This window comes from Neolamprologus brichardi, chromosome 12, assembly GCF_056152115.1.
Source record: "Neolamprologus brichardi isolate AB-2024 chromosome 12, ASM5615211v1, whole genome shotgun sequence".
Taxonomy (NCBI): Eukaryota; Metazoa; Chordata; class Actinopteri; order Cichliformes; family Cichlidae; genus Neolamprologus; species Neolamprologus brichardi.
In genome coordinates, this window is record NC_142115.1 from 32,892,557 (window position 1) to 32,914,837 (window position 22,281).

At 40.8% G+C, this 22,281-nt stretch overlaps 1 protein-coding gene across 4 annotated transcripts in view; it reads left to right on the top strand.

The window, feature by feature from the left end:
• The window catches only part of ddr2l (discoidin domain receptor family, member 2, like), a 40,829-nt gene that overhangs the window by 12,936 nt on the left and 5,612 nt on the right, over nucleotides 1-22,281 (top strand). Inside the window, exons 2-18 of one of the 4 annotated variants that reach the window (XM_087849413.1) lie at nucleotides 9,463-9,561; nucleotides 9,730-9,832; nucleotides 10,059-10,128; nucleotides 11,205-11,357; nucleotides 14,204-14,351; nucleotides 14,718-14,823; nucleotides 14,903-15,083; nucleotides 15,745-15,985; nucleotides 16,803-16,880; nucleotides 17,116-17,258; nucleotides 17,738-17,849; nucleotides 18,010-18,126; nucleotides 18,685-18,759; nucleotides 19,168-19,412; nucleotides 20,161-20,288; nucleotides 20,772-20,969; nucleotides 21,096-21,330. In XM_087849413.1, the coding sequence (XP_087705539.1) occupies nucleotides 9,501-9,561; nucleotides 9,730-9,832; nucleotides 10,059-10,128; nucleotides 11,205-11,357; nucleotides 14,204-14,351; nucleotides 14,718-14,823; nucleotides 14,903-15,083; nucleotides 15,745-15,985; nucleotides 16,803-16,880; nucleotides 17,116-17,258; nucleotides 17,738-17,849; nucleotides 18,010-18,126; nucleotides 18,685-18,759; nucleotides 19,168-19,412; nucleotides 20,161-20,288; nucleotides 20,772-20,969; nucleotides 21,096-21,330 (2,394 nt within the window). In that variant the 5' untranslated portion in view covers nucleotides 9,463-9,500. Of the gene's footprint in view, nucleotides 1-483; nucleotides 602-6,485; nucleotides 6,808-9,462; nucleotides 9,562-9,729; nucleotides 9,833-10,058; nucleotides 10,129-11,204; nucleotides 11,358-14,203; nucleotides 14,352-14,717; nucleotides 14,824-14,902; nucleotides 15,084-15,744; nucleotides 15,986-16,802; nucleotides 16,881-17,115; nucleotides 17,259-17,737; nucleotides 17,850-18,009; nucleotides 18,127-18,684; nucleotides 18,760-19,167; nucleotides 19,413-20,160; nucleotides 20,289-20,771; nucleotides 20,970-21,095; nucleotides 21,331-22,281 lie in introns of those variants that run through there. The other 3 variants (XM_087849412.1, XM_087849411.1, XM_087849410.1) reach the window with 3 other exon arrangements.

Here is a 22,281-nt window from a genome sequence, read left to right on the forward strand (position 1 = left end):
AGAAACAAACACAATTGAAAAAATTATTTTTAATTAACACATTTATGCATTTAAAGGCTACAGAAACTCATCATAAAGACAATTAAAACATTGTGTCCATAGTCCTTGACAAAAGAGTGGGATTGTGGTATCACCTGGAATATGTGTGTTTTTGATTGGTTTATAATAAAGTCTTGCTCAAAGATCCCTTTTCCCTAAAGTGAAGTCAGGCTTAACGACAGATAATTTTAGGTCAGTGTTTGTTACTAATGGTTTCTATTGTTCTCGGCGGGTCTGTTCAGTTTTGCTCTCAGTGAACTCTCTCATTCACCCCATCAACCAGAGAGAGAGAGAGAGCGAGAGAGAGAGATGTAGATTCCTGTGTGTAGCTGTAAGCGAGAGAGAGAGAGCCTTGGAGAAAGGCATGTGGATTCCTGTGTGTTTGTGCGAGCGAGAGACACAGAAGGAGAGAAAGACACAAAGAGAGCGAGAGAGAGAGGTCTGGGTTGCGTTGAATGTTTGGAATGTTGAGGCTTTTGGCTTCAGTTTGTTCTGACGGGAGGAGGGAGGAGGGAGAAATGAGGGACAGAGGGAGAGGAAAAGAAAAATAGGGAGAGAGGAGGTAAGTAAGGGGAATTAGAGAAGGACAATGACGGTTTACTCTGTATAATCAGATAAATGTACTTGAAGTAAAAGTAAAGGTATGAATGCGTTCTAATGGCCATGCCCATTTATGAACATAATTGTAGTTTGTTAGTATTTTGTGACTATTTTTGGCGGCAGTTAACTTTTTCATGCTGGTTTAAACTGATGATCGTTTCTTTTTCCTTTGGGTGGTTCCAGTTACTTTATAAAATCCCATTCCCATGTGGCTGACATTCGAAGCTTTTTAAACACCTGTTGGTCACGTTTGCATTAAATATGTTTACTACTTTTCTGAACTGTGGCTTTAGCAATCATGGTGTAGTGGGTGAACTGTAAATGCCAATGCCCAAAACCACTGGAAATGAGGAAAATATTTTTACTTTAGTTACCGTATTTTTCGGACCATAAGGCGCACTGTCAATGAACGGGTCTCTTTTCATACATAAGAATGATTATAAGGTGCATTAACCCTTTAAAACCGGTCAGAGTGGGTACGCTCTGTTTTGCATAACTATTTTTAAATTCCGGTAGCTCTGCAACCACGTGAGCTGGCGCAATAATTTTTTTTGCATATGAAACCGGAGAAGTTGTACTTATAGCTTTGCAAAAACTGCATAAAAAGCACTTGCAGCAACAAAAACATAATATTCCAAACACGCTTTGCCGATCCGATCAGCTGTTCGTAACACTTCCTACGTTGGAATAGACGTCAGCGTGAACTATCGCATGTCCGCCATGACCTGCCCGAAACCGGAAGTGACGTCATTTTTGCGGAAATGTAATTTTTTACCATCAGGGCCTCATGAGCCTAGACTGGTGTTTTTAAAAGTTATGTTTAGCTTTATGACTTTCTGTGTCGTTTCTGGGATGCTTAGGACTCATATTGCACTGCTGGAAATAGTTTATTTTGATGCATATGCTGTTTTTTTGCAAATTTGCATTATAATATTTATTTTCATTTTTCCTGCAGTGTATAAAAATTGGTGTATTTCAAAAATAAAACTATGAAGACACTCAAAATAAATTTCCTGTGGTGGGAAACTATTTTGTGCAACTTTTTTGTATTTACAGTTTTGAGGGGTAAGCCTCTTAACTAGAAATATATGTTACAAAAACAAAAACGTAGTTTTTGTAGTTTATTGCACTTTTTTGCAATTTATGTAATTACTATGCACTTAATGCAGACATATTATTAAAATTTAGGCTGTAATGGTTGTATTGATGTATAGCAACTTGAAATGCTCCCAAAAATGGCTCTACAGCATGTAAAAATATAATATAAGCTCTGGCGGACTTGGTTCTATGGTGGGTCTTAAAGGGTTAAGCCAAACAAAACAGTCAAACTCCCACCTCCACTTCTGTACCATTGATTCATTAATGTTGAATTCTCTTGCAGCTGCTCTATTCCCATGTTGTTGCAGTATATTATTGACTAACCTCGTATTGTGGATGGATTATCTCAGTTGTTCTCCTGACTGAAGTTTGGTCTGTTTACAGCATCCTGCCATGCAATTGCATTTGTCCCTAAACATCGGGAACCCTCATGTAGGGCTGGGTCATATCATACCATTCACGGTAATACCGGTATAATGTTAGGCAATGATAAAAAAAAAATTAAATATCGCGATAGAATATGGGTAAAAAGTGCATACGCAGTGCCTTTGTTTTCATACGCACATGGCAGAAGAAGAATGGTGACGACGGAGAATGAGAAGGGCGAAAGCGGATCGTTGAATGACAGATGAACCAGAATTGGTTTGTAAAAATGTTGCAACGTCAGTGGTGTGGAACTGGTTTGGCTTTCGTCCGTCAGATACACACCAAAGGACAATTTTTGGTAGAGCATGCAAGCGGGCCGTCGTTATTACCGTGTTTTTCGGAAAATAAGTCGCTCTTAAAATCCTTTGATTTTCGGAAAAATCGACTGCGCCCCTTATAATCCGGTGCGCCTTATGTATGAATTCTGATTGTGCTTACTGACCTCGAACTGATGTTATGTGGTACACGGCGCTCGAAAATCTGTCAAAAATGTTTTAGTAGGACTTTGATAAACTACAAGGTGCACCGCTTGATGGATTGTTGGAGCATTATGGCTACTGTAGTCAGGAGCCTCGCGGAGTGATACATACTGTGTTTCAACATAATATTGCCATATTGCATGTGTATAACCTCTTTTTAAGTTTTGTGGATATTATACATGGTTATGCTCAGGATATGTCGGCCCTTTTGGTTAAACTGTCAGCAAGAAATTTGCATAAAAAAACAGCTGCTTGTTTAAGTAAAAATACATTTTAAAAATACAATTCTAACTGCACCTTATAGTGCAAAAAATGCAGTACTTTAAATTAGGGCTGCCACGATTAGTCGACAAATCATGATTATGTCGACTAAGTAGTAGGATTTAAGAGTGTAATAACGGACTGAAACAGAAGATGGCAGCACTGCATGTACAAGGATGCCAGCTGCCGTTAAACCCCGAAGAAGAAGAGGCTGTGTCCCAGAAGCAGCCCAGCTCAGTTTACAACAATGGCGGCAGCTAGTTAGTTTTAATATTACTCTTATTATTCTTTCTCGGTCACAAAATAAACATTTAACATATTTTCAGGCGAGAATGTAGCTGTGTAAACCTCAAATATCTGCTCAGTTTATCAAGACACCACATATTTTCAAAAGCGCTCCAACGTTTTCGGAGACGTCTGTTACCCACTAGCTCGATAGCTAGCCGAGGGCTAGGCTCACTACACCTGCTGAGAACACTGGACTCCCGACAAATCGTTTTCAAACCCACCGCCGTCTTTCGCTACTCAGGTTAAATATATATAAGTCACTTAGATAACTTACAAATGTTATTGTTTGGCTTTTTTCAGTATTTTATTTGTTCCTGAGTAAATCGGTTTGGCTGAGATTAAAGTTATAATTTTTACACAGCTGAATAAATGTCAAGCAGACAACTGATTATTAGAAGTGTGAGATGCTCGAGAATATACTCCGGTGTCCCGTTATATTTTAGATAGCAAGGAGTTTATTAAACTTCACCGAAACAATCTGCAAATTTTATTAAAATTTAATAAACTATCATCTTGTCTTTATTTTTAGTTAGCACATACCTTAAACACTTAAAGCTGTAATCTAATGATAGTTATATAAGAACAGATGCATGCTGGTGCAATAAGCTGTACGTTTTATGTCCAATGGATGATGATCTGATTAGTCGACTAATCACAAAAATAATCAGTGACTAGTCAACTATCAAAATAATCGTTTGTGGCAGCCCTACTTTAAATCTATTTTTATGCTGAACCTTTGTACTAACAGCAAAGGGTCTGATTACATAGCTATTCTTCTATATATCTATAGTTTATCTGTTACAAAATAACATTGTCATTTTTCATGTAATGCAAAAGTGCACATAAGCTGGACATGAGCCCGAGCATCCTGCACAATGTTTTCTACACTGGAAACACCCATGTTCAAACAATGGTTTGTCAGAGTGACTGTGACTAAGCAGTGATCTAATCGTTTAAAGCACACATAGCTGGGCTAGGCAGAGAATCTCAAAGTGCAAGTTCTGCATAATTGAAACAAAGACAGTTTTGTATGCTTCCATATAATGTGACTCTGATTTTAATAAGATTTAAAGTTATTGAATAAATGCCCCACAGACCAGAGTGCGCTGAACAAAACTAGTCTTTCTGTACTTTTCTTTTATGATAACATACTTGTTTGATGCAAACTATCTTCAGCAATATTGTGTGTTAATTTATTACACATTAATCTCTGTATTGATGCAGAACGGAAATGCTTTTAAAAAATATCAAACTATTTAATGAATCCAGTTTTTTAAATGCGTAAATTTCCTTTCACTAGTTTCGATCATGTTCTTTTTAGGCTTTGTGATGGTGTCAGTTTTGATCTCTGTTTTCTGTTACACTCAGGTGGGTACACAGACCTGCTAAACCCATTTGTGCTTTCTGTCAGTGCTGCAGATTTACTGTTCGGAGGTTTTTGGTCAAAAGAAGGTTGTTATTTCCATCTGCAATAATTTATATTTGGCAGTAAGGCTCTGCTCTGGAAAAGCAGCAGCAAGACCCCTCTACAGAACAGGTCAGGCATCAATAACTTGTGGCTCCTAGAGTTTCCAAAAGAAGAATGGGAAGCAGAATCCAGCCCCTCTCCTGTGGAACCAGCTCCCAGTGTGCACTCAGAGACAGACACCTTCTCTACTGTTAAGAGCGCTTTAAATGTTCTTTTTGGATAAAGCTTATAGTTAGGACTGGTTACCTTGAACCATCACTTAGTTGTGCTGCTGTCGGCTCAGACTGCTGGGGGATTTTCCCAGGATGCACTGAACATTTCTTCTCACCTCTTTTCACTGGCATTGCATTTATTGTACAGCTATTGCATGTTACTAACGTTTGTCTGCTCTTTCCTGCAGTGTTTTTCTTTTTTCATTTTGTTTGTTGTGTGTGATCTCTCTATGCTCCTGTTTTTTCCCCGTCTCTTTCCCCTCAAACCCCAGTGGGTCGAGACAGATGGCTGCCCCTCCCCGAGCCTCGTTCTGCCAGAGGTTTCTTCCTCTTTAAAAGGAAGTTCGTCCACATAGATGATTGTTGTCGGCTCTCCACTCAAATATTATTTGAAATTGAACTGAATCAAACTGAATTTATTTTTTTTAAGTTTCTTATCTGTGTAAATTGCTGGACCCACATGTCTTCGTTCGGTCAGGTCAACAGACCAGATACTTTTGCTGATTCTGAAGTGAAAACTCAGACATGACAGTTGCCACCGCTCACCAGGCAGACTTAAATCTCATTTAAAAATACACCTTTGCTCCCTAGCCTTTGTCCCATTGTGAGACACTGACTGTGATTTTAAGTCATCTTTTAATTGTGATGGTTCTTTTGTGTCTCCCTGTTGCTGCTTTAAAAGTAAAAGTGGCAAAAGTATTTTATAGATAGTGAATGTCATTGAAAGCAGGATGCAGATCTGCATCAGCTGTGGACATGCTAGAGCGATTTAGATGAGATGTGCCAATTGGATCCATAGAGCAGTATCAGTAAAGCGATCGGGTAATGTAGGCTGATCCCAGCTGATCTGCTGCGATTTTCTGGACTTGTAGCCTGCTTGAGCTAACCCTAAACTTGATTTATGCTGCTCTCAGCAGCAGAGAAGTTTGAAAAAAACACAAAAGGCCCTTTGCCAAGTCCACAATTGACCCATTTACTGTATCGCTCTCGTGTTGCACACTCATCTAGAACAGTGGTCTAAAGCGAACACAGACCCTTAAAGTAGTTCAGATCTAAACAAAGAAGTGGATGATGCATAGACACTGACAAGCAATCTCCTGTGTTGTTTAGAGAGCAGGACCTGGTTACATAATGTGCACACTTTGGTAAGGCATGTGATTGCAAGGCTCGATGCCCCAAAGTTGTTTTACAGCGATTTCATTTCCAGAAATCTGGTTTATTTATAGCAAGCCTGAAAAAACTAAACGGTCTGTTTGTCATGGTGGCTCGAGAGGTCAAGAAATACTCCAGGAAGTTATTTATAATCTGCTTATAATGAAGCTGAATTTTTTTCATCACTTATTTGTTACAAAAACAGCTCAATATCGGTCTTCATTAGATTCTTCCAGGGGTTACTTTTTTGTTTCTCTCTGACTTCTCTTTATCTCTTTTACTGTCTTTTTCTCTCTGTTATTTTCTCTCCCCCCTCTCTCCCCCTCTCTCTCACTCTCGTCATGTGATTTTGCTGTAGAGATGAGCAACAGGGCAGGAATCTGAGGTTCAGCCAACGCATTACATAAAACTCCCTCCTTCTCCCCCAGTCGTTGCTAGAAAACAAACGTGAACCACTTCTTCTTCAGCTCGGCTAAAGTGAATGAACTCACTTCCTGAAGGCAGAGCAGGGAGTTTTTCATTAGGGAAAAAAAGAGACAGAGAGAGGGAGAAGGATTGTTTCAGGAACAGACTGGATTCTCTGGTATTTAAGAACAATCAGTATGTGAAGAAAAACATGCAAGTCTGTCTGAAGCGGGCTGCAATCAGCTGCTGCAGCCTGTTGCGTCTGCAGACCGAAACATTCACATCCATGTCAAGATGGCAAGGCTTCCCGTCTTTAACTCCTGTTAGTGCTGAGCTGGATGTTTGCCACAAGGACAGACAGCAAAGGTTTTGATTTATGGTCAGTTTCAGGTTTTGCCTGTTGAAGTCATCACGACACAAACTGGACGCATCAGACGTGATTCTTTGTGTTTTTCATTTCATTGTAGAGGGTCTTGAATCTGAAGCTCCCTGTGGCTTTGACAAAAAAAGGAGAAACTAAACTTAACTACAGTAACTTTTTATATTTTATAAGTGAGGCCTGGTACCAGAACTGTGCTGCAAGAGAGGTTTGTGTCTCCCCCTGGTCTCGAGTCAGACAGAGCCACTGTGATTGTTCTGCAGATGGAGTTTAGTTTCTTTTTTACTTTTAACCTCCTAAGACGTGAACTCTTTCATGGCATGCATTTTCAGTTTCTCTTGGGACCTGATGAATGTAAAAACAAAGAATTACCTGATTTTGTTTTTCTTTTTACCTGATTTTTGTTTCTGAGAAAAATTAGACCGACATATGAGGACATTCGCTTTACATTTCGATAGAGCAGTGGCAGTATAGTGTCCTCGGAAGTGGATATCAGGCCCTTGTAGAGAAAAATTTAGTATTTTGGTCTAGACCAGCGGTCCGTCGTTTAGTACTGGGCCCGCGAGTTCAGGCACAGGTGTAGAATTTGTGTTTTTTAGGGTTTTTATCGGTTTTTAGTGATATTTTTTAAATTGTTTTTATCGTTAACTCTGTTTCCCTGGGTCTTTTCCTGTGTGTTATGAATTAATCTTATTTTTTGGTACCAGTACTGGGTTTATTGTGTTGTATTTATCTGCGACACCTTAAAGGCCGGTGTGTGAAAATAGTGTCGGACATAAACCGGTCCGTGGCCCAAAAAAGGTTGGGGACCGCTGGTCTAGACAACCCAAAATGTGATTTCCACATATGTGGATGCCAGGTCCTAGGAGGTTAAATTTAAAAAATATATATATAAATTTCAGTTATTTTGGCTTCAAATCTGCAAGAAAGACGTATTATTAAAATGAAAAGTTAAAGTGTGTGAAATGATTTGTTGAGCTGTTGATTGGCTCATTTCTGTGACCTTTACTGGGTTAGCATCAGGGTCGAATTCCGCTCTGATCCCAAAAGAGTTTAAAAAACCTGGAAGTTCGTGTTTGACTTTAACGCTGTCCTCTCTCTCTTTGCTTCTCCCTTCCACCCATTGTTGTCCTCCCCACCTTGCTCACCTCCCTCCCTCCTCCTCCTCTCTTTGTGTTTCTCTCCTTTTCTTCATCTTCTTATCGGCCCTCGGCCTCAAACCGCTGTCTGCGTTCTTTCTTCCTCTCTTTGTCTTTCTTCCTGTCTATTTTCTTTTTCTGTCCTCCTGTCTCTCTATCACCCCGTCTTTCTCGCCTGCCCAGCTGTTCTGACCCCGAGAGCTTTACAGAGAGTAAATGTAGAGAACAAGACAATACGAGTAGACAGCGGTTGTAGTTTTTCTATATGAGTCTATGTATTTATGCTGGAAATGCTTTGTGTGCAACAATAGGGGTGTGTTCGTGTGCGTGTGTATGTGTGTGTTCTTTAGTGTTGCGTAACCTCTGAGTGGGATGCTGTTTGCGTCCAGTGTTTATAAACTACTCCGCTCCAACAGCAATAACATTGTGAAATCAAACACACACACACACACACACACACATGCACAGTCCTCTCGTAAATGACGGTAGGAGTCATTCAGACTCCTCCTCGTCCATCCATCCTGCTGCAGTTGTGTAAAACAGTGACCACTGAAGACAGTCGACTTCCTACAGTAAAAACAAAGATTTTATTTGTTTTGTTTGGAGGAAATTGCAGTTTTCAATGTTTTAATGTCAGATAATCAGTTAAATTACTCTTAATGTGCACAATGGAACACCTGAATCTCCAGAGTTCTGCTTGAATGAGGGATTCACGTCTAGTCAAGCCTCAAATGAGGGATATGATAGCTGAAAGACTCTTTAGATTTTATAGTAAACCGTAGAATGATTCTTTAAACGTAGATTAATTAGAAACAGATGAAAATATGTTGCTGGATAAAATGGGATTAGAGGGAATAAATCATTTTAAGGAGGGAATAAGGATAGGAGCAGCAAAAAGTAGAATTCTTCAAAAATTCATCATCACACAGGAGACGTCAAAAATTTGTTTATCTACTATGATTGTCAACTGTGGGTGACGATGGCGGGCAAAATCAAAGACTGAAACATCTATTCTAGTTATGTGTTTATAGGACCTTTTTTATTTTACAATGTGCAAATTGGCATGTCAACTTAAAGACAAAATAATGCTGTATGTTATGGGTCAGTTTACTGAAACTTTCCTCATAATTTTCCTAAAAACGTGCAAAAATTGCAAAGATATTTCCCAAAAGAAGTCAACGTGGTGCTGCTGTGGTTAGCGCTTTTCCTGTTTTGGAATGAGTTCTTTACACGCACTCTGGGCTTCCTCCCACTGTCAAAAGACATCCTCGTTAGGTTAGCTGGGTATTCTTAATTGGCTATAGGTGTAAATGGTTGTCTGTCTCGATGTGATTGGCGGCCTGTCCGGGGAATAAGCTCCAGCCCGACTACAACCCTGAATTGGATAAAATGAAGAAAATAGAAGGATGGGTTTCCAGAAAACAATGGTTACTGTAACACTTTATTCCCTTGTTGCCTGAGCCGTCATTCGCTGTCAGCTGCAGATGTTCATGTTGTTTTTTTCTGTGTCTCGCAGAGATGTAGCGTGTGTGTTGGTGTGATCGGCGGACCATCATGCACCTCTTCTTGCTGCTGATCCTTCAAGCTACAGCAGCCATCGGACAGATTGATCCCGGTACACAGGCGCACACACACAAACCCCATTTTACCCCATCTTGATTTGAAATCTAAATCCGTCCTCTGCAACGAGACAATTTAAACAGTTACAATGTTTCATTTGTAAAGGTCTAAAATCCGTCCTTGCAAAACACATAAAAATAAAATTGTGAATGTGTTTTTCCAGCACACTGTCGCTACCCCTTGGGCATGGAGGATGGACGGATCAAAGATGATGCGCTCAAAGCATCCAGCCAATGGCACGAAACAACAGGACCACAGTACGCCAGGTCAGTGTGGCTTAAAGATTAAGTCGAGTGGTTTTAAAAAAAGTGTCTTTTATTGTTTTTAACTCTTGAATAAAGAAAAAAAGAAACCTGAAATGGAATTGTGAGATACAAAATCGATTAAATATGCTTTAGAATGAAGTCAAATTAAAATGTGAAGATTTTAGAACTCCATCTTTTAGTTAAACTTGTGCAAGTGTGGTTTATGTGTTTGTGTGTTTGTGTGCAGGTTGAATCGTGAGGAGGGAGACGGCGCCTGGTGTCCTGCAGCGCTGCCATCAGTCAGTCAGTACCTCGAGGTTTGTGTCTGAAGCGTGCTCAGTCATGTCCGGGTACCTGCATTTGTTATATGGCTAAGTTCTACTCCATAAGTAAGAAGGTGTCGTGCATGCAGGAGAGAGTGGCGCTGCGCAGTCAGTGTAAGATGAGAACGGGTGAAAAGATCACAGTGGATCAGAATCTGAGGTTTCAGAGTGTAACACAATATTTAAGTGCTTTGCAAAGCAGCTAAATTCAGTACATTCTGATTTAAAGGTGAAGTCTGTGTGTGGTCTACAAAGTTATTCTTTGGATAAATCTAGGAGCTCATGTGTTTCCCAGATAAGGCTGTGTTATTACAAACTGGCATATAAACCTAAATCTGTGTGTAACAGCTGACTTGTGGGACGAGTGGAACACAAAGAAATACGTACCTTCAGAACTGAGCGATCTTTTAATAAAGTTGGTGGTATCGATACTGCGCCACATGTGTGAACGCTGCAGTGTGAAGCTGTAGGTATTTAAATATCAAAGGAGAGAATCTGAGTCACAGTCATCTGTGGACATCAAAGACTGTATAAAATCCTCAGTGGCACATCAGCTGCATATTTATGTGATTCAGACACTCTTACACTTCACATCTGTTTAAGTCGCTTTAATATCTGTATATTGACATACGTTTAATATGTTAAAATGAGGAAAGTAATTAAAAAATCTAAAACCTGAAAATAATTTTGTGATGTTGCAGAGGTTTTTGTGTGCACACTGTTGAGTAAAGGCACACAGAGCATCTTTAGTTTATGGGCTGATTTCTGTAGAAATGCAACAAAAATCCTGAGATGCTGCAAACACTCAGCTCACGATAAAAACCAACTTTGAAGCCTGTTATAGATCTCTGACTCGAATGCATCTCGTATTTGGAAGCTGCATGCCTCTTGACATTAAAATTGCAGGATTAACAACCAGATGTGTGGACGGCTTGCCTCTATACTTTTGGGGTGAACCATTTTCCCACGTTAATGATACAATATTATCTTTAAATGCAGCCTTTGGTTTTTAGGTTACTCGCATGTGTCATGATTTGACCGAAAGCCTTTTGCTGGAATTTTCTTTTTAGGTGGATCTTGGCAGACTCACCTTTCTGACGGTTATTGGTACTCAGGGACGATATATCAGGAACTCTGGGAATGAGTTTGCCCGAGAGTATCGCGTAAACTACAGCAGGGACGGCAAGCTGTGGAAGTCCTGGAGGAATCGGCAGGGGAACGAGGTGAGTGACCCAAATATCTTACAAAAAGGACTTGATGAGAGGAGAGAGGAAACAGACTGAAAAATGGGACATGAGAAGGGTCTGAGCCGAAGGAAGAATAGGAGGAAATACGTGAGGACTGATGGAGGGAAGACTGGAGAAAGAGGAAGAAAAAAAGAAACGAACAGGATTTTTTTCCTCTCGTTTTTCACTCTAAGCTGCTTCTGGTCATTCATATTCATATCAGAGGAAATGACATTTACACGCCAGCTTCCTGTTGGCATTCGAGGTCCCCGCGGCTGCGCAACACTGTTAGAACAATTTAAAACACCAGAATCGTGTTTTTGATCTGAGGCTCCTCCCTCACATTGACATGGGGAACTTCCCAGAGTCTGTGCAGATTTCTGGTTATTTTGTGCCCAGCAGCACAAAGATTCACATTCCAAATTTCTCAGGGTGCTTTTTTTCACTTTAGGAAATGAAGCCCGGAAACATCCGCTGAGGAGTAACTGATTCATGCCGTCAGCAGAAACTCTCAAGCTTGTCTTCTTTGCTTTGAATGTTCGGCTGCTTATTTCTACACGTGCAGTTATGCAGGGGCACTGTGTCAGAGGCAGTGAATATTAAAAAAAATATATTATTTTCTTGTGAACATAAATTTGGCATCATCCTCACCGTCCTTTTGCATCTATTTGTGATTGTTTTTGTGGGTTTTGTCACTTTGTTCGATAATTCTGGTCATTTAGGATGTGTTTGCGGTCATTTTGTATTTGATTAGCATAGCTTTTCTTGTCTTTTTAAAGAGATTTTCCTGCATCATTATAATAATATTGGTCCAGGATCTACATTGCAACTGACCAATCAGCTTTCAGTTTCCACTGGCCAAGAAGTTTCACTAGCAAACTTACATGAGCAAACTAAATTTGGCTAACGGAAGCTAACTTGATAATATTTTTATTAGATTGTATAGATTAATAAAGAAAACAGAGCGTTTCTTATAAACATAGCCTTTTTTTTTCTTTTTTACCCCATAATACAAAGCTGTGACATCACAACAATGTGACTAGTCACTTTCAATGTTGATCCTGGACACACATTGTTATGATGATGCAGAAAAAACACCAACACAGGGATATCAGATGCACCGATCGTTGGTCGCTGCCCCTCCCTGATCTTGATTTTGTCGGTGGTCTCTATTGCAAAGCGCTGCTCATAGCAGGTTGTTTGCTCTCTCTCTAATATTGCAGCATATTTATCTCTCTATTGTCAGGCACAAATTTTCCTCTAGCCACCATCACAGTGGATTTTAATCAAGCAATCAAAATGTGACTGAAATGCACACCTTCTGGTCTAAATCGAGGGATTTAATAAAAGTAACACAAAACCTATAAAAGTGGCTAGATAGCAACATTTCTATCTCTTTAATCAGCCCATTCTCACTCCCGATGCCTAATATACCGACGATTTGTCAAGTCCTGAGGTGTTCCATGGGAATGCAAAAGGTGACCTTATGCGTTCCCATGCTACGCGCTGGATTGTGGATGAAATCGAATAGAATGACGCTCCCACGGTAAGACATGTTCCAGCCGTGTATTCCAGCCCTAACCCTAACCTTATCCCTAATCGTAACCGACACCTTAATCGTGTTAGATAGTGTTTTCCAAAGCAATTTAAGTAAAATAAACGTACATGTGTGGATTCGTTCCAACGGTTCTCATTTTCCGAACTCGTAATATAGCGTTGGGTGGCTGAAATCGTAATATACCGACTATTTGTCACCTAGCATAAAATGTTACACTTTGGGAGTGGGAACGTGTTGCTTTAATAGCTTTATTGTTTGTTTGTTTTTCAGCCTAAAAAATCCCTCCTTCACTTGCACCAATGTCTCTTTGGGAGTTCCAATGCACACCTTCCACATACAAGTTCAACACTTGGAATCAACTCCAGATCTCTTGTCTGGTTCATTTGTCACTGAATTAGGGCTGCCACAAACGATTATTTTGATAGTCGACTAGTCACCGATTATTTTTTATACTGAAAAAAGCCAAACAATAACATTTTTAAGTTACCTAAGTGACTTATATATCATGTTTAACCTGAGTAGCGAAAGACGGCGGTGGGTTTTTTACACGATTTGCCGGGAGTCCGGTGTTCTCACGGCTCTATTGAGTCTTGCCCCCGGCTAGCTATCGAGCTAGTGGGTAACAGACGTCTCCGAAAACGTTGGAGCGCTTTTGAAAATATGTGGTGTCTTGATAAACTGAGCAGATATTTGAGGTTTACACAGCTACATTCTCGCCTGAAAATATGTTAAACGTTTATTTTGTGACCCAGAAAGAATAATAACAGTAATATTAAAACTAACTAGCTGCCGCCATTGTTGGAAACTGAGCAGGGCCGCGCTATGAATTCTGGGACACAGCTTCTTCTTCTTTGGGGTTTAACGGCAGCTGGCATCCTTGTACATGCAGTGCTGCCATCTTCTGTTTCAGTCCGTTATTACACTCTTAAATCCTACTACTTATTCCTGCGTCTTTTGGGATCTTACAAAGCTTCAAACGACGCATCGACTATTAAATCAGTCGTTGATGATTTTGATAGTCGACGTAATCGAGATTAGTCGACTAATCGTGGCAGCCCTACACTGAATAATGAGGGCACAGGCCTCACCTGGCCAGGACACTGTTTGTCAAGCAGTTCTCTGAAAATCAATGGGCTGTATAAAGATGGCTATAAAGTCAAAACGTGTCACATGACAACTTGTAGCAACACTATTAACCTACTGATTGAACAGATGCTCCAGGGGTTTAATCTTTCTGTACTCCTGGTGTGATGGTTTTCTTTGTATCCCTGATATCTGTGTATAGATTATCGAGGGAAACAAAGACGCCTACACCTCTGTCATAAAGGACCTCCGCCCTCCGATCGTCACCCGCTACGTCCGGCTGCTCCCCGTGACCAGACTGTCCACCACCGTCTGCATGAGAGTGGAGCTGTACGGCTGTTCATGGGACGGTAGGACACATAAACACACCGTTTCCTTGTTAATGTGCGTTTTCGTCAGCTCAACTGCCATTAGAGACTGTTTACGCTTCCTCAGAGACAAGTAAACCTCTTCATGTCAACATAAAAGCTTTTAATGTCCATAAACAACCGTTTTTCATCCACAAGCAACACTTTTATTTAACAAATACTGCTGTTTATCAGATCCTTATATCGAGCAAAAACAGGACTTTGAATGATACGAGTGCGATCGTCACACTGTTGTCATGAAGGTTGAAAGTTTGCTGTTCTGAGTGCAGCTGTGGGATCTTATTGTGGTGAGATAACAGTGAAATGGGATGAACTGCACCTTTAACTTTCCACTCCTCCTGGTTTCAGATGGGCTGATATCCTACAGCGCTCCAGAGGGTCAGCGGATGCAACCGCCGGGTTATCCCATCGCCAACCTCAATGACTCCACATATGATGGAGTACACGAAAGGGGGTGGGTCTCCCTTCGCTGCACTTGTACACACGTCACATGTCAGCGTTTCCTGTTTACTGACTGCTTTGTCATCCGATAGGAAGCTTTTCGGCGGCCTGGGTCAGCTGACGGACGGCGTGATCGGCCAAGATGACTTCACACGGACCCACGAGTACAGCGTGTGGCCTGGCTACGACTACCTGGGCTGGAAGAACGACTCGCTGGAACACGTGGAGATGGAGTTCGTGTTCGACAGGCAGAGAAACTTCACCTCGATGAAGGTTTTTTATTTTTGCTTCCTCTACCTCATCAGTACTATGAACTCACCACAAACTTTGTCATAGCAGTAGTGGTTGACAGCACTTTTACATGTGCTTTTGCAATTACCAGACTTACTCAGAACCTAAAAATTGCCTCTGGTTCAGATCCGGTGTCGGGTTTCTCTAGTTTGCTCGGCACCATGTCAGCGTCAGCCTAGGCTGATGGCAGTGGACATGTTTAACAGTCGCGTTTTAACTTCTTCCTAACAAAAGCAACTTAACTTTGTACGTCTTCAGGAGCATGTACAGTATTGTCACATAATAAAAGAGATTGAAAAGTATTTTCAGCCTACCTTAATATCTGGTCAAGCTTTTTAACCAGTTGCTTACAGCTCTCCTTCATCACTGTGTAACTGATGTAACTGCAAACGTACTTTCCACCCAACCTCTTCCTGTAATATGGAGCGCAGCCAGCAAGTGCTCCAGCAATGTTCAGTGGAGTCATGTGTTTACTTTTAAGTCACGCATCAGCAGCTGCTAGCATCTCCTCCTACTGTGCCATCTTTGCCACTTTATCTGAGTCCATTATAAATGAGCTTTAGATCCCCTGTGGAACTCCCTCACGCTTTACAAACAATAGCAGATGTTCTACTACTTACTCTTATTTTCATTCTCCATCCAGGTCCACAGCAACAACATGTTCTCCCGCGATGTGAAGATCTTCTCCTCGGTCTCCTGTTGGTTTAAGCCCCACTTTGTATGGGAGGCGGAGCCTGTGGAGTTCAGGACGGTGCTGGATGACCGGAATCCGAGCGCTCGCTACGTCACCGTGGATCTGAACCACCGCACTGCCAAATCCCTCCGCTGCCGCTTTTACTTTGCTGACGTCTGGATGATGTTCAGCGAGATTTCCTTTCAGTCAGGTAACAAACACACGCACGTGCAAACAAAAGTGCAGAACAGTAAAAGAAGGAAAAATAAGGCTACGTTCACACTGCAGGCGAAAGCGCATCAAATCCGATTTTTTTGACCCTATGCGACCCATATCCGATCATGCTGTGACAGTGTGAACGGCACAAATCCGATATTTTCAAATCCGATCTGGGTCACTTTCGTATGTGGTACTGAATCCGATACATATCCGATGTTTCAGAAAGCGACTGCTGTGTGAACGGTCAAGTCGCATTAAATCCATCTTTTACGTCACCGACACAAGACAAACGCCAATTATCAGCTCCGGAGAAGCCCCCGAGAAGACATCGCGAACGCTTCCTGGCCATCCGGTGAAACTGCTGGGAAGACAATGTTGGAGAAACGTGAACATTTTATTTGTACTGTATAATCTGCAGATTCTGACAGAAATCTGCAACTATCCTTTGAAGCACCGCTCCTCTAAAACAGCAATAAGGATCATTATAAGGTTATTTACATTATTATGTAAATAACAAAATAACGTAAAGCAAAAATTGGGAAACGTAAAGTCCGAAGTCTTTATATTAAGGGCCATCAGTCAAACAATACTGTTGCTCTGGGTCTAAACAGAGCGTGTTGTGTGTGACGTCTTCTTTTGCGCATGCGGGCCGCTTCGAGCGTTCACACTAGAGCGCGTTTGCTGTCGCATTTTATTTGTAGTGTGAACGAGCAGACAAAAAAATCGGATTTGATCAAAAAATCGGAATTGAGCATTAAGACCTGCAGTGTGAACGCAGCCTAAGTAACTTCCTGGTTTTTGTTTTTCAGTGGATACCATATTCCTGACCCAAGTGACATCTCCTCTACCCACTAAGGACACCATCACAACACCTGCACAGAAGACAGGTGTGACAATTAATTGTTTCATGTTTTAAAGTCGCCACTTCAAAAGTGCGACAGATAGAGGGCGCTGTTTTGTCAGTTTGTGCTCAGGTCAATTTTTTTTGTTTTTTTCTTAATTTTTGAGGACATATGTCTTTTTTAACATTTCTGTCATACTTAGTGGAGCCCACTAACAAATGTATTTGCAGAAACAAATGATAAAATCTTTGGTATATGGTATTCTAACCTTTCTTCTCAGCCGCTGCTCCATCAGCTAGTGCCACACCAGATGATGGGAAAACACCCATCCTTATCGGCTGCCTGGTAACCATCATCCTTTTGTTGGTCATCATCATCTTCCTCATCCTATGGTGTCAGTACGTCTGCAAGGTATTAGAGAAGGTGAGGATACAAATAAATGAATTACCTTTGTTTTTCTGAGTGGAAGTGGGGGTTTCTTAATAAAGTACCTTTATTTTGTTAACTTCCTGTCATGTCCGTTGGTGTTAAAGAAGCTGTAGTCACCTAAGGTTTTAAAAAGTGTTCCTGTAAACAGCTGCATTCTCTGCTGAAATGCAAACTGTTTCCTAATAGATGTCTACCAGGAGGTCCCCGCTTCCATTTTATGGTCTTTAAGTCACCTCACAAATTTGTTTTGATTTTCAAAAAGAGGTTAAAAGCTGCAGTTTAGATCCCAAACTCACGTGGGAGATAGGAGGCATTTCTTTTTCTTTTTAGGAAATAAGATTATAGCTTATGTTTGTGGCTAAATCAGGACTATTAAGCATTAAATCAGATTAAAGGACGAATGAGAATGAACTGACTGACTCTTTACAGGTATCTGTGACCCCATTTTTTTTCTTTTTTCCATCCTAATCTAGGGTCCACGTCGGATTCTTGATGAGGAAGTGACGGTCCGGCTGTCGTCCTGCAGTGACACCATCATTTTACAGACTCCACCTGTGCCCCCGCGCTCTGGACGCGCCCCGACTGGTACTCTTCGTTTAAAACATGCCTTTGATTGCCTTTATTATTCATGCAGAAAGAACTGGTGAAAGTTAAGGTGTTAAATTTTGTGTTTGTAGGAGAGATATTCTAAAGAAAATCTCTCTATGTACATTTATCCTTGACTGATTCCTGCTGTTTTCCTCAGGTCCTGTGAACGCTGACCCTCACTATGAGAGAATTTTCCTGTTGGACCCTCAGTACCAGAACCCAGCGGTGCTGAGAAACAAACTTCCAGAGCTGTCGCAGAGCGCAGAGGCATCTGGTAAACACCTTCAACGATGAAGTCGATGCAGGCGTTCATTTAAGAATTAGTGAAAAAGACACAAGTTGAGAAATAGCAGAAAGTCCTTCGAACGCTGCGTCATGACGTTTGTCTTTGAGTGACCGTTTCATAACCGTGCGTTTAGGCTTGTAGTCGGAATTTGTGTTAAGAATCACCGATGCCTCAGAGATGTTCCAGATCTATCCAATATGACATGATTAATCACAGCTGTAGAGGAAAAAAGGTGGAAAGCCTTCCAATAAGAGAGACTGCTGCCTCCTGGTGGCGATGTCCGTAATTTCAAACAAACTCTACAAACTTCAAGCATCCATCAAAGTTCTGATCTTCTGTCACTCATTAACAGCTCCTCAACCTGTTTCTCTCCAGTTTATTTACTTCAGAACGTGTTAAATACGCTCTTTTTTCTCCCTTTTTCTCTCTATTTAAGTTTCCCAGATGAAGTTGAACATGCATGCTCGTTCATACTTATCCTGCAGTGCTTCTCTCCTTTTTCTCTCGGCTCTCTACGCCTCTTTTCCAAGTTTCCTCTTCTTCCAGCTCTCCTCCTTGGTAGTCCTCTCTATGACCTCCTCCTGCTGACTTCCTGTCATATGACATCAGGATGGCTTCGTGGTAAGAGTTGAAAGGTGTGACTTCATGCAGTTAATCAGATCACACATACTTAAGTGAAATCAAGTGAAGTTTGGAATTTTATTTTATTTTTATTTTTCAATTCTTTTCCTTCTATGAATCATCTTATGACCTCTCATGACCTCCTGGAGGGGACCTAACCCTGAGAGGTTGGGATATCCTGGATTGAAAAAACAAATTCAAACTAGTAAAACTTCAGTCAGCAAGTAGAATAATGGTACAAGTAAAATGATGAAGATTTACTGCTTTTACTTTGGATAGAAAACTAGAAATTAACAGTAATTTAGCGTTTTTACTATAATCTTGTGCTGTTGGTACTTTTCAGTAAGCTTCATTTAATTTTTTATTTATATTAGACATTAATTAAACAAGCGCTTGTCTTTCCAACAGCATGTGGAGGTGGCTACGCCGAGCCAGACATCACCCAGTGCACGCCGCACCAGTGTTTCCACAGCAATGCGCCACACTACGCTGAGACGGACATCGTGCGGCTGCAGGGCGTCACTGGCAGCAACATGTACGCCGTCCCCGCCCTCACCGTGGACTCTCTCACCAGGAAGGACATCTCCGCTGCCGAGTTTCCTCGGCAACAGCTGATCTTCAGGGAGAAGCTGGGGGAGGGGCAGTTTGGCGAGGTGAGCTCGTGGGAGGTTTCGTGGGCTGCAAAGTAGGGATGCAACGATACCAATTTTTTCAAACCGATACGATACCGATACTTGGATCTGAGTACTTGCCGATACAGAGTACATAAAACGATACTTCTACCACACACACACACACACACACACACACACACACACACACACACACACAAATGCAATGAATTGGAAGACAGGTTTTATTTTATTCCCTGTTGATAAAAAATAAAATCTTAATAAAAATGGCCACAAAAAAATTTCAAGTGAAAAATAAGCACTTCTGTTAAATTATTGCAGAGTCTCCACATTGTAATTTTACAAAATATCACTGAACTATTGGCACTGTCTCGAGCTTTCAGAATAATAAATAAACACTTCTGTTTGGAATAAAATAAATAGAAATTAGGTTTGCGAATAAATTAAACTTTTAAATTATTGCAGAGTGTCCATATTGTAAACAAACAAACAAAATAATTATTATAAAATAAATAATAAATAAAATAATAATTGGCCCCCTAGTGGCCAATCTAAAAAACTACAACAGAAATGACATGCCACCCTCTGATTAATGAAATAAGTTAGTATCGGTTCATGGTATCGGTTAACTTTTACGAGTATGAGTACACACACATTTTACAGTATCGGCCCTGATACCCAATACCAGTATCGGTATCGGTGCATCCCTACTGCAAAGTTATCCTGGAAAAATCTTATTTCATCCCTATTTCATCTTCTTCCCTGGCAGGTCCACCTGTGTGAGGCGGAGGGACTCCCAGAATTTCTTGGGGAAGGCTCGCCCCTCCCTGACCGAGACGGTCACTCCGTGCTTGTGGCTGTTAAACAGCTGAGGGCCGACGCTACCAGCCAAGCCAGGTACTCTTTATGAGTGTGTATATGAATCGCAGCAATGTCAAACTATATAAATTTGGAGCTGAGGTGGTTAAAGGTTCATCCCCTGGAGAGCATATATTGGTTAAAATCAGTGTATTCATTGCTTTAATGTGTTCATATGATGAGAATTTTTCACTATTTATACACTAAAAACAAAAATATAATCCATAACTAGTCAAATGAATAACATGCAGGACCGAAAGCTCCAAACGGCATTTCCTGGTTGACTAATTTTTGCAGAGAAAGCCCTCCTACCATGTTTGTCTTTACAAGACTGTTATTTGAAGTGAGAGCAGTTCTTGACTCCGTAGATGAGAATATATTAGGATAAACTGGTGTAAGAGCTTCAAGGGATGTGCAGGAACAAATAAGATCTGTGCATCAGGCTTCACTGTAACACTGAGAAATAGATACCTGTAAACAGATCTGGAAATGCTTCCTCTCCTTTATCTGTCCGTCGATCAGGAACGACTTCCTGAAGGAAATAAAGATTATGTCTCGTCTGAATGACCCCAACATCATCCGACTGCTGTGTGTGTGTGTGTCGTCCGACCCGCTGTGCATGGTTACTGAGTACATGGAGAACGGAGACCTCAACATGTTCCTGTCGCAGCGGGAGATCGAGAGCACTCTAACACATGCCAACAACATCCCTTCAGTCAGGTTATCCATGCACACAGTTCGCACAGGTCATACATGAAAACAATCGACCGTCAGGTTTCTAAACGATCTTGTTAGTGCACTTTTGATTCTCACCACTTTGAATCGCTTTCTGCTTCTCCACTTCAGCCTGTCTGACCTCCTCCATATGGCGGTGCAGATCTCGTCGGGGATGAAGTACTTGGCATCTCTGAACTTTGTGCACCGTGACCTGGCCACAAGAAACTGCCTGCTGGACCGCCGCCTCACCATCAAGATTGCCGACTTCGGTATGAGCCGAAACCTGTACAGCAGCGACTACTACCGTATCCAGGGCCGGGCGGTGCTGCCCATACGATGGATGGCCTGGGAGAGCATCTTGCTGGTAAGGTTTGGAGGAAGGGAGTTGATTTAAGATACGATCTTTATTTTGCTCCTTTTAAACTTTACACCTCTGTCACGTGTTACTTTTTGGTGGAAGTTCTGCGGTTATTCTGCTGCTGCATTAAAAATCTTCAGATACTTGAATGAATGTTACCCTGATGATACGTTCCTCTGTATTAGAGAGCTGAGAGCTGCTGTCATAGGAGATAAGTTGATACGTTTTCACAGGATTCTGTCTGTGAGCACTAATCATGATTCAGTAGCTTGAAGAACCATCTTTAAATCAAATCAAATCACTTTTATTGTCACATCACATGTGCAGGTACACTGGTACAGTACATGTGAGTGAAATTCTTGTGTGCGAGCTTCACAAGCAACAGAGTTGTGCAAAAATACAATAACGTAAAACAAGCAAAATATAAGAATGGCTAAATCTGAGACTAATAAATATATGTACAATATATAATAGTGTATTTATTACTGGATGTGTATACTAAATATGTTTTTCTACGTGTGTGTGTATACATATTTTACAAATTAAATAGAGTAAACAATAAAATAAAATATATAAAATATACAGAGGTTTGTAGTTGGATATTGTGCAAAACAGTGGCATTAATGTACAGTGTGGAGTGCATAATGTTGAAGTTCCAGTAGTGGAGGTGAGGTGTCTATGAAGTGTTCAGCAGTCTGATGGCCTGATGGAAAAAGCTGTCTCTCAGTCTACTGGTACGGGACTTTAGCAGAAATAACTATCAGTAATTTTTTGCTGTATGACTTTATTAGTCTAATATAATTGTGGAGGAATTTTAGCCCACTGTTGTAGTTCTTAGTTCTTTTTTTTCCAAACTGGGAAAACATCTGCTTGTAAATAGGTGGTCAGATATTATTGTATATTTTTATTTTTATTTTATTTTATTTTATTTTATTTTATTTTATTTTATTTTATTTT